The sequence below is a fragment of the Aedes aegypti genome, chromosome 1, assembly GCF_002204515.2.
Source record: "Aedes aegypti strain LVP_AGWG chromosome 1, AaegL5.0 Primary Assembly, whole genome shotgun sequence".
In the NCBI taxonomy this organism is placed as follows: Eukaryota; Metazoa; Arthropoda; class Insecta; order Diptera; family Culicidae; genus Aedes; species Aedes aegypti.
Window position 1 is genome coordinate 56,419,137 of NC_035107.1, and position 21,758 is coordinate 56,440,894.

The 21,758-nt window shown below is 43.0% G+C and overlaps 1 protein-coding gene across 1 annotated transcript; it reads left to right on the forward strand.

The window, feature by feature from the left end:
* Positions 1 to 5,726: 5,726 nt before the first annotated feature.
* Positions 5,727 to 8,795, forward strand: LOC5571991 (cell division cycle 5-like protein). Its single transcript, XM_001660045.2, has 2 exons — positions 5,727 to 5,923; positions 5,994 to 8,795. Exons 1-2 carry the CDS (start codon positions 5,879 to 5,881, stop codon positions 8,661 to 8,663), a joined length of 2,715 nt encoding a protein of 904 aa, XP_001660095.2. The 5' UTR covers positions 5,727 to 5,878; the 3' UTR covers positions 8,664 to 8,795.
* Positions 8,796 to 21,758: the final 12,963 nt, after the last annotated feature.

Here is a 21,758-nt window from a genome sequence, read left to right on the forward strand (position 1 = left end):
TCAAAAAACATGCAATTCGACGAAATGACAACAAGCGATACAGATGCGAGTAATGTGGGAAACGAGCAGCAGTCGTCACAGTATACGCAAAGAGACGATTTCTCATTGTTCATCTCAAACATTGATTCTAGTGTCTCTGAGCGGGATATTCAGAGAATGGTTTCTCTAGCGCTGAACACACCGGACCCTAAACACATCGATGTATCAAAACTGGTGTCCAAATGGAACTTCTCTCATCTGCCGGATTTTATTTCATTCAAAGTTACTCTCAATAAAAAGTGGAAAGATCAGGCTATGAATCCATTGATATGGCCGAAATATGTTAAATTTAGAGAATTTTTCACACGACACAACGTTACTTGGAGGCCCGAACATTAATAGTTTATTGTATTGTGTTTTGTTATATTTTGATGAATGTATATTTGTATTAATTATATCTCGTGTCATGTTGTGTAATGTTGCTCATGCAATTATGTTCAGTATTATAATGATGTTCGATTGTTATATTGATTCCTGTTAGTGTTTTTATATTCTGGATTTATGTAATAGGATAAGAACACAGACAAACAGACGTAACACTTAGAACAAATTTCGATCAAAATCATAGTCACAAGTACATGTAGGCCCAATGCTAAAATTGGTGTGTTTGGCCGACGGGCCAACAGATGGCGGTAGTGTGTAAACGTCAGACGTGAATAAAAACGATGCAAGCGCTGCAGGTAGTGGATTGGCCACCTACCATATTTTTGAATCGACCGTTTAAAAGGTGGTCGATGGACAATGATGAGAGTGTGACGTCTGTTTGTCTGTGATAAGAATATTCAATGAGACAACAAAGCCAGTTGGATTAAATACAAATACAAATAAATACAAAAGGATGAAATGATATTTAATGGGACAACCAGGGACGAAAATACTCAATCTACCATCGCCTACATTGATACTTGCTGGGTAGAATCTTCGTTGATTATTATTTGTTTTTATCCTCGCCTTGACAACACAACAAAGATTGGCAAAGCGCTTGCCGCAAGATTGGCAGTTTCCTTTTACCCTGCTGATACTCAACCGTTTTATGATCATCGGAAGCAAAAAATGATATTCATTCTGGACAGCTTGACTTTTTTACATTCCGCTTCGGGAAGTTGTAATTTTTGCACAAAGCACAGTAAAGACGCGTCAACATCATCGATCCCGTGCATCGGATCGTTCATTACCCGTAAAGCAGCATATTTTTTAATTAGTATGAACCTCAATGATAATCAATTTTCTAAAACTGACACTCTTCTGCTTCTGATAATTAAAAACACCAGCGACGTACGGGCATCGTTGTTTGTTTTTTCATCTACTTTTGTGCCATCTTCATTGGTGCAATCATATTGGTGGTGGTGCGGTTACTTTGATGGTGGCATGAATGTCAGTAAATTGAGTATAGTGAGCATGATTTTTTTCGTCCCTGGGGACAACATTGTATAACTAACAGCCAGCTACACATGTTGGAGATTCACAGAACTTCCAAAATCGAAGTACCGGAAGAAATCGAGATTTGACGAGTAAATACAGTTAGAACTTCGTGATTCTCTGTCGGGAATCATTCTAAACAGCCATCATTATTATTATTATTGTTATTCTAAACAGCTATAGTTAATAGATTTGAGTATTCTTACAGGCTCTGAGAAACTAAATAATGTCAGCAAAACTGATATTATAGAACAATATATAAGGTGAATTTGGGAAAAAATGGAATTGATCACTGTTGGAGCCATTTTGATTTTCAACAAGTGGTAGATTGGAATCAACCAAGTAGGCGATGTAGAATGGACGATGGAATTTGATCGAGCTGTCAAGAAGTACAGACGGAACCCTCCGAGAAACTCACCACAGTTCAATGTCATTCTTCCATGATGGATTTCATCTATAAATTCATTAATAAATTCTGGACAAACATTTGAAAAGGGCTCAAGAGGTCTTGAGCCTTTTTTTCGGAAACGTTGCTGTTGAGCCCATTTTGGCCCGCCCACGCAAACTAACACCACTATCAAGAAGATTAGTGTTAGCTCTTCCTGATAGTGGTATTGGTGAGTATGATCGAGTGGAATTGAGCCCCACAGCGTCTTGCAAAGCCATTGTTTACCAATGTCGATGTGCCCTTTTGAAATGTTTGTCCAGAATTCCTCTGAGGATTTTCTCCAGAAAATCTTTCGGGGATTTTTTTCCAGAGAACTTTTTTTGGAGATTTCCTCCAGGAAGTTATTTGGAGTTCAAGGTTAGTTCTAATACTCTCCGTTATATGAATTATGGCGGCGCGGGCCGTCCCAAACAGCACAGGTCGAAATGCGGGCCATGCCAGGCAGCAAATGCTGATGCATTTCAACACTCAAACAGCGGGATGCCTACTAGCGGATTGTACTTCTAAAAAAATTGCTCAAGCACAGTGCATAAGCTGGTTGTAGCGGGTCGTCGTTGGTGCGTCATCCCCGCATTCCCTGAGCAGGGATGGAGTGCGACTCAAATCTCTTTCGGTGCTACACGCGTGGCTGTGAGATAGCACCCAAAATTCGAAAGAGACGTGCAGGAGTATTTTTCTCTGGACTGCGCCCTGACTGTGCTGACTCGCAATGTGCTTTGGGATGCATGGTATCGAGTTGTCTCATTTTCACTCTTTGTGTTTCGTATACGCGTAAACAAATTCACTTGAATTCATTTCATTAATATGTGAGTGTCAAAACTCTTAAACACGTTGAACATAATTCGTCACCATCTTATGTTTCTGACTTTACCAAATATGTCAAGATCCACAACAATAAGATTTTGCAAAGCACTTATTAAGCTTGTCCGCTTTCAAAGCATACTTTGTTGAAAATATTCTAGAGTGGATTTTGTGCTTTCACGAAAGAGACTGAAAGAGTAGAGATTGTGCTTTGCTTTGTCTCGCACAAAAACAAATTGTCTCCTGCGCCTTGCTTTGAGTTTACTCGCAAAGAATGGGAGACGCACAATCAATTTCTGAGTGGCACGCATGTTTTTGGCACTGCACTGAGTTTTCAGACATTCCCTGTCCCTGAGTTACCTTCTCAGGAGATCTGTTTGCAGATTTCCCCCTTGTAAAAACAAAAAAAATAATGCCTAGCAGCGTTGTGAGCAGTGTTGCCACATTTATTTCGACTCTCATCTGTGATTTTGGTTGAAAAAATCTTTTTCATCTTTCGTCAGCCTCCAAAAATCTTAGAAAAATCTGTGATGCGACAAAAATCCGTTAACAAGAAGTTTTTTAAGTTTTTTTGTTCTAGAGAGGTTGACATTTATTAATGCAAAATGTGTTTACTACCAAGTACAAACCTTGCAACAAAACCAAAACTAGAGCATATTTGATTGTTTATGAAATGTTTGAATTACTTCAATAAGTATTTAAGAAAAACGTTAGTAGAATAATGACATATATTTTCCAAAATCGTACCCAAAATTCGTGTTTCTGTCCAAAAATCTGAAAAATCTTTTCTATCTGAAAAATCTGTGATCTGTGATCACAGATATCTGTAGGCCAGATCAGGAAAAAATCTGTGTAATTACAGATAAATCTGTGTATTTGGCATCACTGGTTGTGAGCGAAACGAATACACCCACAAAACATGAACGGTAGGCGTACCTCGTTGCGTAAACCCCCGCTGGAAAGCATAAACTTTGTATGACGAGCATACACGGGGAAATCAGAATACCCAAAAATTAAGTTCTTTTTACTCAAATTTGGGTAAACTGCATTTAGTTTTTACCCACGGTTGGGTTGTTTTGCTTCTCTCGCAACAGCAATGTTGTCAAAAACAGAGAGAGACGCACCGACCCAGCGTCGAAGTTCAATGGAATAAGCCAAATTTGGGTTCTTTCGAGTTTACCTAACGTTAAGTTCTTTAATGAATGTTCGAATCCTCTGAGCAGAATCTCAAATAGAGAAACTTAAAAGTAGATGGAGTACCGTGTACCTTTTAATTCCGCTCCTAAATGCTTATCTTTGACAGATACGCGTATTTCGACTACCACTTGCAGTCTTCTTCAGTGTCAGTTACTCGTATCCACTGAAGAAATCGTCGCATCTTCTACCTTAAATACTAACACCAGATAAGTACCTACACAATCAATCTAGATTGATTGTGTAGGTACTTATCTGGTGTTAGTATTTAAGGTAGAAGATGCGACGATTTCTTCAGTGGATACGAGTAACTGACACTGAAGAAGACTGCAAGTGGTAGTCGAAATACGCGTATCTGTCAAAGATAAGCATTTAGGAGCGGAATTAAAAGGTACACGGTACTCCATCTACTTTTAAGTTTCTCTATAACGTTAAGTTGTTTTAACCCATCACGGAGACTTCGAAAGCTAACGCTGGGTAGATTTTTTTTACACTGAGTTGTTTGTTTTGCCGCTGTCAAATGGAAACAACCTAATGATAGGTATATATCACACTCAAGAAAATGGCTCCCTTGAATTAATGTGGATTTGCACATACGTTGCTTAAATTTCCAAAATCATTAGTTTTAGGGATGGTACACAAATTATGTCACGCTAAATTTCAACTTTTTCGACCCCCTCCCCCCCCTTTGTCACGTTTTTTGTATGAGTCCTCCGAAATTTTTGTAAGGCTTGTCACGCTTGGCTTGACTCCCTCCCCCCTCGGAGCGTGACGTAATTTGTGAATGACCCCTTATATGTGCCATATACACACTATGATAGTAATAAATACCTACTATTTGCAGCACATATACGCCATTTGAAACGTATTCAAAGTATTGCAATGTATACATTCTTCTGAAGCACATTGTGTAAAAACATGGCGTCAGTAAAAAGTTTTCGCGGTTGTGATCTAAATAAGTTACATTTGTTCAGCGATATTTTGTTTGAATTGGAAGGTAATTATGGCTGAAAATCAACTCTATGATATTGTTATAACTTAATCTACTTTGATGCAGAGAATATTACAGCAATAAACGATAACCAAGGACGATAACCGACTGATGAACTACCCACCTCACTGCCCACAGAGATGTGATGAGAATAAAGACCAAAACGAGTTGCCTCAACAAGCAATTTTTGGTTCGTCTGCTTCACCCGCTTATTATAATTATTTTTTTTTATCATACCGCATATTGAGGCTGTTGTAATATGTCTATTAATCTATACAATAATCCTTCCTTCTTTATTTTTGATCATTATTGAATATAACAAGGAAAACCAAAAACGTTCATTAATATGATTTGTCCAATCAATATACACCATTGAAGCCGCCCATGTAAAGTATGTGTCTGGGTTATGGATTGGATATGAAATAATCGTACTTTCAATGGAAATAAAGATTGACGACAATCCATTGATTTCGCACATATCCTTCATATGCAAACCCCCATTGCAAAAATCCATATGGGTTGGCACATGCATCAAATGAGGACATTATTTTGGGTGAGTTAACCCAAATTTGGATTATCCCACGGAAGAGCAGAATTGCGTCAAAAGAAGTCAAAGTTGGGTTGATTTGCGGCTCCGTGTATGCCAGTGTTCGTGTGTTCAAGATGTCACCAAGCTCTAATTTTGACCAGCTTTGCACAATTTTGCTCGTAGTGGCCATCTGACATTGCTGAGTTCATCCTGGAAAGCCATGGAACATGGGCACATACGGCCGTTGGGCACAAACTCACCAAGACCGAACCCACCGCAGACTGCCAAGCTTGACAGCTCCGCTATCAAAACAAACCGCATTCATTGGTGTTTTTGCGTTTTCCTCATGTCGTTTGTGCAACGCGAAGGAAAAGTTTGATAATTTCCCGGAAAAAGTGCCGAAAACCGTAGAAAATTTTGTTCCAATAGTGAGAAGAGTGATCAAGAAACACGCACCATGCCGCGTATCATGATAAAGGGTGGCGTTTGGCGCAACACCGAGGTGAGTAATTCGGCAGCCGGCAATCGCTTTGGAAAGTTGGATCATGGTGGAAATCGATTTTCTCTTGCAGGATGAAATCCTCAAAGCGGCGGTGATGAAATACGGCAAGAACCAGTGGTCGCGAATCGCCTCGCTGTTGCACCGGAAGTCGGCCAAACAGTGCAAGGCCCGCTGGTACGAATGGTTGGATCCCAGCATCAAGAAAACGGAATGGTCCCGGGAGGAAGATGAGAAGTTGTTGCATTTGGCGAAGCTGATGCCCACGCAGTGGCGGACAATTGCGCCGATTATTGGCCGGACGGCTGCGCAGTGCTTGGAGCGGTATGAGTATCTGTTGGATCAGGCCCAGCGGAAGGAGGAGGGCGAGGATGGCTCGATGGACGATCCCCGGAAGTTGAAACCGGGGGAGATTGATCCGAATCCGGAGACGAAGCCGGCGAGGCCGGATCCGAAAGATATGGACGAGGATGAGCTGGAGATGCTGTCCGAGGCTAGGGCCAGATTGGCCAATACGCAGGGCAAGAAAGCGAAGAGGAAGGCACGGGAAAAGCAGCTGGAAGAGGCCAGGAGATTGGCCGCTTTGCAGAAGAGAAGGGAACTCAGAGCCGCTGGAATCGGGCTGGGGAACAGGAAGAGGAAGTTGAAGGGGATTGATTACAATTCGGAGATTCCGTTTGAGAAAACTCCGGCGGCGGGATTCTACGATACTTCAGAGGAGTTTGTGGTTCCGATTGCGGCGGATTTCTCGAGTTTGAGGCAGCAGCAGCTGGACGGGGAGTTGAGAACGGAAAAGGAAGCGAGGGAGCGTAAGAAAGACAAGGAGAAGCTGAAGCAGAAGAAGGAGAATGATGTTCCGTTGGCGATGCTGCAGAATCAGGAACCGGCCAAGAAGCGGTCGAAGTTGGTTCTGCCAGAGCCGCAGATTTCGGACCAAGAGCTGCAGCAGGTCGTGAAGTTGGGGCGAGCAAGTGAGATTGCCAAGGAAGTGGCGTCGGAATCGGGAGTGGAAACGACGGATGCCTTGCTGGCAGATTACAGTATAACTCCTCAGGTGGCGGCCACTCCTAGGACGCCTGCCCCGGTCACAGATCGGATCTTGCAGGAAGCTCAGAACATGATGGCACTGACTCACGTGGACACGCCTTTGAAGGGCGGCGCAAATACCCCTTTGACTCAATCGGATTTCTCCGGAGCTCTTCCCCAGAGCCAGGTCGTTGCTACTCCAAATACTGTGTTGGCCACACCTTTCCGATCGACTCGCGGTCCAGATGGAGCAGCTACTCCAGCAGGATTCCTCACGCCGGGATCTGGAGCGCTGGTTCCGGTCGGAGCTACACCTGGACAGCCGGGAGCGACCCCAAACTTTGTCCGAGACAAACTTAACATTAACGCAGAGGAAACGATGTCCGTGACGGAAACACCGGCCGCCTACAAAAACTACCAGAAGCAACTGAAATCATCTCTCAAAGAAGGATTAGCGTCACTGCCCACTCCAAGAAATGACTACGAAATCGTGGTTCCCGAAAATGAAACAGACGAACCAACGGATGACGGCACCGGAGGCGAACCGATGATAGCAGATCAAGCCGATGTCGATGCTCTCCGGAAACAGGAACAGCGTGCTCGTGATGCCAAGGAGCTATCTCTCCGATCGCAAGTCATCCAACGTGAACTTCCTCGCCCCCTGGAAATCAACATGACAGTTCTGCGCCCCTCAAACGAAATGCACGGTTTAACCGAGCTGCAACGCGCAGAAGAGCTGGTCAAGCAGGAAATGGTTAAGATGCTCAACTACGACGCCATCCGCAATCCGGTGGTCAATCCGCAGGCTCCGCCCGTCAAAAAGAATCCCTTAACCCAGCATCTCGCCTATCTAGAACAGCACCCGTACGATGACATTGCCGAGTCGGATCTCGAGGGTGCCAAGGACCTTCTCAAGGAGGAAATGGGCGTCGTCAAGAGCGGAATGGCCCACGGTGACCTATCGCTCGAAAGCTACACCCAAGTCTGGCAGGAATGTCTCTCCCAGGTCCTGTACCTCCCCAGCCAAAATCGCTACACGCGTGCCAACTTGGCCAGCAAAAAGGACCGCATCGAATCGGCGGAGAAACGCCTCGAGATCAACCGCAAGCACATGGCCAAAGAGGCCAAACGTTGCGGCAAGATCGAAAAGAAGCTCAAAATCCTAACCGGGGGCTACCAGGCTCGGGCCCAGGCTCTCATCAAACAGTTCCAGGACACCAACGAGCAGATCGAGCAGAACAACTTGGCGCTTTCGACGTTCAAGTTCCTTGCCTCCCAAGAAGACCTAGCAATTCCCAAGCGACTGGAATCCCTAACGGAGGACGTGATGAGGCAAACCGAACGCGAGAAGGCACTGCAGAAACGGTACGCACAGCTGACCGAAGAGTTCCGGGAGCTGTTCAAGGACGAGATGGCGCCGCAGCCAGTTCAACAACAGCACCAGCAGCAACCACGTCAGCGTAGGCAGAAGCCGGAGCAATCCCAGAGGATGCAGAATGGAAGGAAGGAGGTAGTGGAAGAGGAGGTTGAAGCGGAACAGCCACCACAGGTGGTAGTGGTGCAGCAAGAGGTTGTTGCGGAAAGGGAACATCCGGAGGAAGAACAGGAGCAACAGCCGGAACAGCAGCAGCAGGAGGAGGAGGAGGAGGAGGAGGAGCATTCTCAAAAGGATGGGGAAGCGATGGACTGTCAGAGGGATGATGAGGAACAACAGTAAGAGGGTTGAGGAGGAGACAGATTACAACATAGGAATGCATAAATTTATTAAGTCAACAATATTATCGACTATTTGAAAACATTACTAATAAAATTAACGGATCAATAAATGTTCACTTAGAATTACTAAGTAGAAGGTGGCCACTAGAATTCTGTTCTGAAATTCCCGTCTGATGTGTAGTAACCCGCGACTTATTTATGTTAGCTACGCAATCAGATCCTTAGATACGCCATTAACCTTAGAAACCTAAGCTTGTTATTTTAAATAAATATTCATTAGTCTTCCAACCTTCGAACCAGAAGCACCTATTTTATTCAAGCTCTGCTAGAGGTTATGAGCCCTGCCGGTAACCGGAAAAAGATTTCAAAAATTCAAGATGGCACCACCAACAGGAGCAAAATCCGGATCTCAAGCTGGCGGCGGAAACGTGTAAAATATGAATCTGTTCCGTTTGTAAAAATCTTTGTAAATTGTGTGTCATCGTAAAAAGGACAGCACATTTCTTTCCGTGTAGCAAACACGAATACAGCTACAACTCTATTTCTCTTTTAATGTGTGCTGCCATCTGTCAGTCATTTTATCTAAGTAGAAATATTTCGGCATGTGCAAATAAATTAAAGCTCGCAAGGTAAATAAATTGCATAATTGAAGACGCAACGATGAAAATGAACAAATTAAGTCGCAGTAATTTTCCACTGACTTCTATAGAATTTAGGCAGCCATACTATTTGGAAATGGAAAATTACTGGTAAAACTCTCGCTCTCTAGATCTGACCAATGGAAAAAGAGGTTTTAAACCCATTGTAGTCCATTGGGTAGTAATAGCGTCTTAATTTAAAGGTTCTAACCACTTCGAGTCGCGCTCGTCATTTCATATTGGTGGAGTACGTGATAGTGTTCACATGTGAATTTCACTGTGAAAAGTAATAGTGGAACATAAGTTAAGCTTTGAAAAGCAACCAAATTTAAATTCATAGTGCAATAATTAACTAAATTCGAAGTAAGTTTCGCGAGTGTAGTTTAAAGAATAATTTAATTTACTTGAATGTCTTATTTTAAAGCAGAATTTAAGAAGTTCGATAGGAATTTGGAATGAATTGACAAATCATTTGAATTGGGAAGGACAAATCTGGACAAACATTTCAAAAGGGCACATCGACATAGGTAAACATTGGCTTTGCAAGACGCTATCGAGCCCAATTCAACTCGATCACGCTCACCAATACCACTATCAGGAAGAGCTGACATCAATTTTTCTGGTAGTGGTGTTAGTTTGGGTGGGCGGGCTAAGAAGGGCTCAACAGCAACGTTTCTAAAAAAAGGCTCAAGACCTCTTGGGCCCTTTTCAAATGTTTGTCCAGAAATTAGTCAGGTAAGCTTTAATGCATTTATTGGTGGAAAAAGTGAATTAATGAAAATAACTGCGTTGTTTAGGCGTGTTAAGCCCAACAACGTGGGCGGCCAATCTAGGCTTAATCAGGCTAGTCTAGGGTCATCTTGGCTAATCTAGGCCATACGACGCGCAATTGAGCTCAGGCCCACTCCGACAAGTGGGATAGTTTTTCCGATACTAGGCCAGAGCTTTCGTGTGGAAATACGGTCCATCCTTCGAGTGGTGGTTGTCGAGGATCACCACGTGACAACTCGTTTCGTCAAGTGTGAAGCCCAGAGCGACGTCCATAAAGCTCTCTCTCCACCGAAGCCCGGGGACGCCTATACCCCGATGATTGAGCTTACACACGAGTTGAGATAATTTGAATTTCGACCGTTTCAAGCGCCTGACGCCTACCCTATCGACGCAGCAAAGACACCGTCTAGTTGGCATCCGTCGTTGGAGCATCGCCTAGGAAACAAGGTTAGATGTATCACTAGGGTGTGTGAACCAGTAATAGACATTATAATAAATTAGCAATTACACGTGACGTCACAGAGCAGTAGGGTTTGCCTTGGCTAATGAACTAGAATCGAACGTGAATAAAATTCTGAAATAAGGCTCTTGTGAAACTTTTTAAATTCTATGTTGTTTTCTTTTTGTTTATTATCCGATATTTTTCCCAATTGTATAATTACTTCGAGTTTAGGTTTGACTTCACCAAACTCGGTCGTAAATTGATAGAATTTGTCGGAGTTGTTGAACTTTTGGTTGAGATTTCTTTTACTACCATTTAGTTTTGGATAGCGTTTTTATATTTTAGATTCTCTTTCATTTTCATTCGGTTAATTGGCAATTCTGTTGGGTCAAAGTGGAATTTCGGTTCTGGATTATAACTGTTGGCCTGCCCTGAGGAGGCAGTCTCATGCCGGGATATTTTAACAGAGTTAACGGTCCTTTCTTGAAAGGTGGCGCTTAAGCTGTTGGCTTTATCGGAACAGAGCGGAACGTTACAAACGGCAGTCGACTCGAAGCAGGAAGCGTTCGAGTTACGACGGGGTCCGTGGCGATGCCGGCCATAGAGAAGTTGAAGGGACGCGAAAATTACTCCACCTGGGCATTCGCGATGCGGATGATATTGATTCGAGAGGGAAGCTGGTGTGCCATCGAACCGGCGGAAGGTGAAGTTGTAGCTGCTGATGTCAAGATGCGTGCGCTGGAGACAATCTGTCTCATTCTGGAGAGCTATAATTATAGCCTCGTCCAGGACGCGGCGGATGCAGCGGAAGCATGGAGGAAACTCGGTACAGCATTTCAAGACACCGGGTTGACACGGAAAATCGGCCTACTCCGGAAGTTGACGTCCATCCGGTTGGTGAGTAGCTCAAGCGTGGAGGAATACGTCAACGAGCTGATGAGCACCACCCACAAGCTTGCTTCGATTGGGTTCAAGGTGGACGACTCGTGGCTGGTGGCGTTGCTGCTGATGGGGCTACCAGAACATTACGAGCCCATGATTATGGGACTGGAGGCCTCCGGAGCAAATCTGACCTCGGATGCGGTGAAAGCGAAAATCCTTCAAGATGTGAAGCTCGAGAGGGGACCAACGAACAGCAACGATGAAGGTGCACTGTACACGCGAGGCATGAATTCGACCAAATTCAAGGGGCAAGCCAAGAAGAAACTCGAGAAGACGTGCTTCAACTGTGGCAAGCCAGGCCATTTTGCGTCGAAATGTCCGGACAAGTTGGTCAGCAAGACGAAATCAAAGCCGAGCGGGCTCTGCAGTATTTTTGCGATCGGCAATGTTCAAGCAGACGCCTGGTACTTTGATTCAGGAGCGACGTGTCACATGGCCAGACCGAACCAGGTTTTCATGGACGAAACAGCACTGCAGCACGCGGTGGGGACCGCGAACAATGGCAGCATGGAGGCCATGTCTAGAGGAACGGTTGCGTTGCAGATTCCAAATGGCACGATCGATGTTCACGGAGTGCTGAAAATTCCCAATTTGGCAACTAACCTATTGTCGGTAAGTTCGATCTGCAAGATAGGCCATACCATGAAATTCACTGCGGACAAATGTGACGTGCTGAATGAGGACGGTGAGCTGGTCGTTTCCGGTAAGGAAGAAGGCGGCCTGTACCGTTTGAATCAGTCGGAGCGAACGTTTCTGGCGAATGGAATTCAGTTGTGGCATCGGAGGATGGGCCACCTGAACGATTCAAGTCTGAAGCAGCTCAAGAATGTGTCCGATGGCGTGGATTTTCAAGGCGAGAAAGTGAAGGATTGCACGGTGTGTCTGGAAGGGAAACAATCACGAAGACCATTTCCCAAGAGCGAAACCAGCGCATCAGAACTGCTAGAGCTGGTGCATTCCGATCTCTGCGGACCAGTGGAGATTCCTTCCATGGGTGGCAGTCGATATTTTGTGACATTTCTCGATTACGCAAGCAAGAGAGTGGCCGTTTACTTCCTGAAGGCAAAAAGTGAAGCCCTGGCGGCGTTCAAGTTGTTTCGAGCGAAGGCGGAGCGGCAAACAGGTAAAAAGCTAAATATCCTCAGGGACAGACAATGGGCGTGAGTCATGAATAACGAATTCCGGAAGACACTGGAGAAAGATGGCATCCGTCATCAGAGGTCGTGTCCATACACTCCGGAACAGAACGGCACGGCAGAGAGGATGAATAGAACCCTTGTGGAGAAGGCTAGATGTCTGCTGAACGATGCGCGCATGCAGAAAGAATTCTGGGCGGAGGCAATTTCGACGGCAGCATACCTGGTGAACCGATCACCGGCCAGGTCCATTGGGAACAAGACACCGGAAGAACTGTCGACTGGGAAGAGGCCCGATTTGCGGCACCTGAAGGTTTTCGGTACGAGTGTGATGGTCCATGTTCCCAAGGTAAAGCGTAGGAAGTTCGATCAGAAGGCGGTGAAGGGCGTTTTCGTAGGCTATTGCGAGGACACGAAGGGATTCCGGGTTTACCTCCCGGAGAGCCACAAGTTCGAGATCAGTCGTGACGTGGAAGCAGTTAACGAGGACGGGCAGGTTCCCCGAACCGAGAGTCTTCAAGAGGTTCGACCGGTGCAATTCATGGAGCTGTTAACTGAAGAGACCATTGTGCCCGTTGAATGTTCAGATGTGAACGCCAACAATTCCGATGATGAGGAGGAAGGTGCAGCAATCAACAACACGCTGGAGACGTGTGGCGATGATTTTGAAGACACCTGCAGCGACCACGCGCTCCCACCGCAACAATTAAGACCAGTTGAAGAAAGTCAACAAGGGTTGAGGCGCAGCGGTCGGGAGCGCATTTGTCCAGGCAAGTATGATGATTTTGTAACTTACCGTACGTTTTCTGGCGAAGTTATTCCCCCCCAGCCATCTGCTCCATCGATGCTTGTGGAGGACGTTCCACAGAGCTACGACGAGGTCATGCGGCGACCTGATCGTGATTGCTGGATCGCGGCGACGAAGCAAGAGATGGCGTCATTGAGTGAAAACCAGACCTGGACGTTGTTGAATCTGCCAGAGGGACGCAAAGCCATCCGAAACACGTGGGTTTTTGCTATCAAGCGAGGACCTGATGGAAGCCTGGAGCGATATAAAGCGCGGCTTGTCGTGAAGGGGTGTTCCCAGAAGCCTGGAGTGGACTACGAGGAAGTCTACGCCCCCGTAGTACGCTATTCGACCATTCGGTACCTGATGGCGGTGGCAACGAAGTTCGACTTGGATGTGGACCAGATGGACGTGGCTACCGCATTCTTGCAAGGCGAGCTGGGTGACGAGCAGATTTTCATGGTCCAGCCCGAAGGATTCGCGATTCCAAATGGCAAGGTCTGCAAGCTAAACAAGGCTTTATACGGTCTGAAGCAATCGAGCCGAGTATGGAATGCGAAGCTGGACGAGGTGCTGCGAGAATTCGGCCTGCAAAGGTCGCGGGTAGACACCTGCCTGTACTGGATGCTGGATGGAGAGAAAATGCTTTTCGTGACGATATACGTAGACGACCTGTTGATATTCACAAACGACCAACGATTGAAGAAGAGGCTAAAGGATTTTTTGATGCAGCGATTCAAAATGAAGGACTTGGGTGAGGTCACACACTGCCTTGGCATTCGGATCCAGCGAGATCGACGTGAAGGCAAGCTTTCGTTGGACCAACAGGCGTATATTGAGGAGATCGTTCGTCGTTTTGGAATGACGAATGCGAATCCGGTAGCAGCTCTGGCGGATCCGAGCGGTAGACTGGAAAAGTCGATGGCCCCGAAGACTGAAAGAGAGAAAATGGAGATGAGAGATGTGCCGTACAAAGAAGCAGTAGGATGTTTGTCGTTCGTGGCCCAGACAACTCGACCCGACATTGCGTTTGCTGTGAATGCGGTAAGCCAATTTTCATCGAACCCTGGCAGGCAGCATTGGGAAGCTGTTAAGCGTATCATCCGATACCTGAAGGGCACGGCTACGAAGAAATTACAGTACAAGAGGGACGAGAATGGACAACTGGTCGAATATAGCGATGCCGATTGGGGAGGAGATCCAGATAGCCGCAGATCGACAACCGGCTACGTCTTTACGTTGCAGGGTGCTGCCATAGCCTGGAATGTGAAGAAACAGTCGACCGTAGCACTTTCGTCATGCAAGGCGGAGTATATGGCGCTCTCCCGGAGCATTCAAGAAGCCTTGTGGTGGAGCAATATTCGGTCGGAATTCACCGACGTTGGACCGGTTCCGATGTTCTGCGACAACCAGTCAGCAATCAGCATCGCAGGCAACGGATCCTATAATCCCAGGACGAAGCATGTTAGCATCCGCTATCATTTCGTGCACGAGAGTTTGGAGAATGGCGTGGTCAAACTTGGCTACACGCCCACTTCGAGCCAACCGGCAGATGGATTCACCAAACCGCTGGCTACAACAAACCAGCAGAAGTTTTGCCATTTTATAGGCGTCGCAGATTAGGGAGGAGTGATGTGTAGTAACCCGCGACTTATGTTAGCTACGCAATCAGATCCTTAGCTACGCCATTAACCTTAGAAACCTAAGCTTGTTATTTTAAATAAATATTCATTAGTCTTCCAACCTTCGAACCAGAAGCACCTATTTTATTCAAGCTCTGCTAGACCGTCTTTTTCCAGGTTTTCCCGGTATAGTTATCATTTTCCCCTCGATTCTTAATAGGGTCCTAAACTGCCTCTACTCGCATAACAGTCCCATTTTCTATGGGATTTCCTATATAAATGGGACTGTTATGCGAAATATCAAAAAGCAACAATCCCAGTGTTAAAAAGTTAAAGCCCTGTGGCGTTTTTGTCGACTAAGTCAGTGGTTCTCAGCTTATATGCTTATGCGGGCCACTTAGGTGTTTTCAAAACATAGCGCGGGCCACAACGTATTTGAGATTTTTTTTTAAATTTTCAATGAGTATGCAAAAAATATGAATCTTTTTCTATTCACACGGAAATGAGTTTTGTGGTCCTTCGGTTATCTGTTGTTGAAGAAGGTCTTAACCGAAACAATACAGAAAATATTGTCCCATAAAAACAAAATCAGACTCCTAATTAATACGGGTTGGAGCTGGGCTCCCTGAAATCCTTCCTTAAATTTGGATGCTTATGAATCTCGAAGATTACACTGCTTCAAAGGAACTATAATTTTATCAATGAACCGATGCGAAGAAATTTATAGGCACTTGAAACTAATTTTAAACCCTTGGCTAATTTAGGATTTTTTATTCAAGATATATTCAGGAGATACGGTTCAGACAGATTTCGAAAGCTTGCTGTATTTGCCTCTTTGTACGGTAGCAAAAATATACTGAGCAGAGAGGCAATAAAAAATGAGCGAGGAAGACGCGACACAAAACACAACGGGGGAAAATTCCATCAAAAATGAGTGCAATCACAACTCCGCGAGGCTTTGTTTGGACGAGTCACTGAAGAGTTATTTTAAAATGTTAGTAAGAGTGAGCATAGAAGCAAGAGAGAAAGAGTATCAGTAAAAATCCTTGCATTTCGATGCACTCTCATCGTTTGAGGATTCGTGTTGTGAATTTTGAGTTAAATTTTTACTTCTCAGAAAAATCTCGAAACCATCTCATTTTTGTATCGAATAGAAGCTTCTGTCACTTAACTGGTTATTTCTGAGCTGATAAATACAATCGATATTCCATAAATTCCCACAGGAAAATTGTTCATATAATAATGATCAACTTTCGAAAACATAGTTGCAAAGACAAAAGAATATATTTATTTCTTTTATGTAACACGCGTAACACATTAACATTCAAAATGTGTTCGCGGGCCGCACAAAACCTTTACGAGGGCCGCAGTTTGGTGACCACTGGACAAAGTGAATGTTAAACATGATTAACCCAACCCCGCCTTTAGACGGGGTACACTTTGGAATTTTGTGTATTTTTTCATAGCTCGGAAATCAAAATGATGTTATGTTTGGCTTAAACCTTGACTCATAACACGCATATAAGAAAAGTTTTTTATGACTTTTTTAACTTTTTTGTATTTTTGAAAATTGTTTGAAAAATTGTATTCTTATAAATGCCTGGGGTTCATTTAACGTGTAATATAGAAAATCGTACCTTTTATATTATCCTACTACCAATCTATCACAGAAGAAGAGGTATTAAAATAATTTCAAATCTATTTTTCCGTTAATTACACGGAAAATAAAAATGTTTCTAGAAAAATATTAAAAATTAAATGTTTTTAAAAGTACTGTAAAACAGCGGTTTTCAGATCGTGCTCCGCGCAGCCTTAGCAGATGCTCCCCAATACTTTTAGAAATTTCTACTGATTAGCATTAACCATTTCACACAAATTGGCAGCTGGTACAGTCCTAGACCATTGTATGAGGGTTGCCTCCTTCCCGTCCGTTACCAAAGTCAGAAATTTGGGACTAACCTCTAACTCTTAGACAAGATTGACGCATGGGGGACAGACCTGGTGTAATGATTAGCACCCACGTCTCTCACGCCGAGGACCTGGGATCGAAGCCCAACCCCGAGATAGTCACTTATGACAAAAAATTTATAGTGACGACTTCCTTCGGAAGGGAAGTAGAGCCGTTGGTCCCAAGATGAACTAGCCCAGGGCTAAAATCACGCTAATAAAGACAGAAAAAAAAAGATTGACGCATCCTCCTTGCGAAATCTGGGGAATGGAAAAGGATGTTTGATTGAACACCTACTTAAGAAAGATGCAGAGAACTCTACGACCTCTCTTAGGTGTTACGGGAAGTTGTGGAATGTTGATGGAAAGGGTAGTGCCATACGATACGTTCGGTAGACGTTCTGGCCGACAAATGGTTAATATTTACGCATTGTGATCATGCGCTGCTGATCAGAACAAACTCACCAAATTCCTTTTTAGAAACTCCTCTGCAATCCATTGCTTCTCTAATAATGAACAATACCGTGAGCCATAACATAGAACTGCCCATCAAAATGCAAGCACCGCACGAAAAATCGACAAAAAACTGCAGTTCATAATCCATTCCGAACCGAATATCCACGAACCACGTTCAATTTTTGAATCAACACGCTTAACACACACAGGAGATAAAAAAAAACGAGTCGCGCGAAACAAATTCAATTGCCTGAGCCATCACATAGCACTAAAAACAAGACTCCACAAAGCATCTTCATCGAAAAAAGGAAATCACATTGAAACATTTGCACGTGGCATAGCATAGCACCATCCGCCGAAACTAATTTTTACCAGTCGAAAAATACGCGAAACACAAAGTTCAAAACGCAGCCGCCCGCGCACACGGCTCTGATGTCACTTTTAGAAATTTTTACTGATGTTCTTACAGGGTGTCTACTACCTGGAAAAACCTGGAAAACCTGGATTTATCAGGGAATTATGGCAACACTCAGGGAAATTATTTTAAAGCAGTGGCACATGGTAGAATATGGTAGAAAATGTCGTTTTTGTGGCACAAAATCTTTTCAATCAAAAAATTTTCAGCTGCGCTGCTATCAAAACGCTAGTTGACATGTTGAATCCTTTCAACGATTTTTATTTATTTAGCTTAAAACATGTTTAGACAAGGAATCAGAACTTGATTGCCATGTTGGTAAAAGCAAGTTAAGTTCGAGTTGGGTGTCGTTCATGAGCATAGGTGTAAACATTCCAAATTTTCTTCCTAATTCTTCTGGAATACTTCCAAGAATGCTACCAGCGATTTGTCAATGGATGCTTAAAAGAATTCTTCAGAACATGGTTCAGAAAATCCTAGAGCACTCCATCGCTTCCACAAACGTTTATTCCAGCATTAAAAAAACTGCAGTAATATTCACAGAGACAACTCTTTTTATTCGAGAGTTTTTGTAAAAAATCGGTTCGACATTTTTCCAAGAAACCCTTTATTTTAATTTGGATTCTTTTTTTCTTTAATTCATCAACGATTACTATCAGGAATCGATGAAATGTATTATAAACTTATCCAAGGATTCTTCGATAAATTTGACCTGGGATTCCTCATTAAGTTCCTCCAGAACTTTCTAACGACTTTCTCCAAGATTTCATCAAAATATCATTGCTGCGGTTCAAAGATTTCTCAAAACAAAAGAAAATCAATTAAAATTTCCAAATCTCCATGGGTTCAATACTTTATTCAATATCCTACATAAGTAATACTACTGCAATTATCACGGTTAGTGCTCCGAATATTCATAGATAGTTTTTCAGGGATTCAGTCTGAATTGCATCAAAGACTTTCTACAAAACGCCTTGTAGGACATTATTCAGAGATTTAAATTGTTTTCAGGTATCTTAGCAATTTATCAGAAAAATTGTAAGAATAATTTTATCATCAATCTAGAAGATCTTTCCGAGATCCTTGTAGAAATTCATCAAGGCCTACTTAGAACTCACACAAGTTTCAACAGAGGTTTCCTTAGAATGTTTTTTTTTTCTAAATTTCTCGTGAACATTTTTAGCAGTTTTCTCCAAAACAATCTGAAAAATTTCCTTGACATTTCTCTGGAGACATTCCTGTATGAATGTTAAAAGACTTCCTTGAGTAATTTCCAGAAAAAAAGGAGGAATTTCTGAAGGAAATTTGAATTTTCGAAGGTGCTTGAATCGGGAATGTTGGAGGAAGTCCTAGGGAAATCAATGAAATATTTTTTTGGATAATTTGATGCTTCATTGAAAAATGTCTGAAATGATCTTTGTATGGATTCTTCATGTAATCTCCAAAGTAATTTCTGTGAAAAATTTTACGATTTTTTTGGAAGAATTAATTTGAAAGTTCGTGAAAAATCTTAAAATAGGCTCCTGAAGAGATCTTCGGAATAATATGAGAAGAAAATTTACAGTAAATCGAACAGTAATACTTGTAATATCACGAGTAATCCCAAAAGAGTTTTAGATATAGTTTTATGAAAATGACTGTTCAACTTATGAGTGTAACTTCCATGTCGTGATTCCTGTTAGGCTAATTTTTGTATACATAACACAGCGCAACAAAAATGACATTTTTGAATGTCTCAAGGATCAAAATATGTGTCTCGAGTAGATTTGGGGTTGCTGAATCTGATGCCATTTTCAGAAATGTTCCAGCACGTCACAATTTTTAGCTATAGGTTGCCAAAGTTGTATAAAACATTGGAGGATAGTTCTGGCCCCGATACCTGCCTTCGGCGCAAAATAGCACAGACAACCTTTTCGTATCATGAAAGTACCATACCAATTTGAAGCAAATTAACTGGCATTGAAAAGACAAATAAGCAGCTATGCAAGTATGTTTACCAATTCTTGTTTCGACAGAAACACCTAAAGCTTCAAAAGCTTTGGCTTTAAATGATAAAAAAGTTGATGTTTAATACACCTATGAATGATTATAGCAACTCCAACACATGCTTCATCCAGGTGATCATTTCGATAAACAAAAAAGTTCACATCTCTTTTGAGTTTGGATCCAGGTTTCAAAATAGTTTCAGTAATAACTGCTATGTGTATGTTTAGCTGTTAGAAAATTAAATAGCTCGTCTTCTTTACCATTGAAGGAACGAGCATTCCAATTCTAAATGTTCATGTATTATTACGGTTTGGTGATTCTGTTGAAATATGTCTTGAACATTGTGAGAAGTCTTCCCAATGTTGCATAAAGTGCATATAAGAACCACAATTAATATCCAATCGGTTATTGAATCGACCATCTCGAGGGATGATTTTGCGTTCTCCAAATTGATTGCTGTCAATCGATTTGTGCACGATTCGTGTCGGGCTCAAAAGTGCTCAGACGAAGTACCCGAGACCAGGGCCAGATGACACAGCATCCCATGCATCTTAATGAAAGTTAATTGGTTTGAAAACGAGTAATGCAGAGTGTGGTGGCTGTGTCGTCGTTGTTGTTACGTTACAACCAGTACAGCACTATTCGTCACATTGTTCTACTCTGGTACTGGGACACAATTTTAGACTAAGTACATTAAACAAACCTAAAGCCAAACACCTACGCGCGTGCTCACGCAACCATTTGGAATTGATCTATTTTACTCACATATATGAACGCAACCTCTCGTGCGCTGATTGTCGTTACACGTTATCACTGTTATCATTTGCGTGGCTCAACTGCTTATCAAAGTGTGGAGCGTAGAATATTTTTGGGACTTGTCATGGCCAAGAGCATTGATGGGTTGTGTGAGATAATAAAGATAGAGAGAAGAGCGTAACATTTAGATCAAGGTGTGTGCATTTTACTCTGTAGCCAGAGTAAGGTGTAATCACTTGGCGAAAACGGCTTGGAGGCCATCTTTAACTTGCTGGCCGTTTTGTTTACAAACATTACTGCCTTGCCTGGATGATGCTGAAACTGAAACTAGCTGTGCTGCCATCAGTGCGGACGAAATTGTCAAAGAAGAAAGAAAGGAGTAGAGCACACAACGAGCAGGGGCGACCAGATTGGAATAATTCTTGACAACACTGTTTCTCCAACCAATCATGCACGCAGCGAACTGGACTATCGAATTTCATACATTTTGCCTTATGAAAGGTGGAACGATTATTGCAATACGAACGCTTTATGTATCGTTTTAGCATCACTCAACATCAAGGCGTCGATTAGCGTGTGGTGTACGCTCGGGCCTATCGATCGCAAGGTTCTTGGTTCGATTCCAGGTTGCCGCGTTAAACGTTTTTTGTTTTCAAATTCTGGTTTCATAAGGCAAATTTATGAATTTCAACCCGATTTCTTGTGGCGAATTTTCATAAGGGTTTCCTATGTTTATCGATAGTCCATTTGCCTGAGTGTGAGTCAATCTCTCGACTACCTGTCTCAGATGTTTGTAAACAAAACGGCCAGCCCTTTCTCACCTACCCTTCCTGGTTTACTCCACAAAGTGAGCATAATAGGACACCTTAGAGAATTGTACGCGCCTTGATTTAGATTAGGTGTTATCGTTTTTGATTGCGGAAAGGTATGACGATCGATGATTTATTACCGGTGAATTTAGGTTAAACATATAGGTTGCTATTTAATAACGCAATGCACGAAAGGCTCGTTCCAACCAATCTGAAGGCCAATTCCACTGGTCTTGCTCTTTTATACATAGAAAAAGCGTTACACAGTGTTTGTCATGAAAGCTTGATTGTAAAATAAAAAAAAAACTTTAATTTTCCTACATCTTCTTCTTCTTCTTCTTCTTGGCATTACCGTCCTCACTGGGACAGAGCCTACTTCTCAGCTTAGT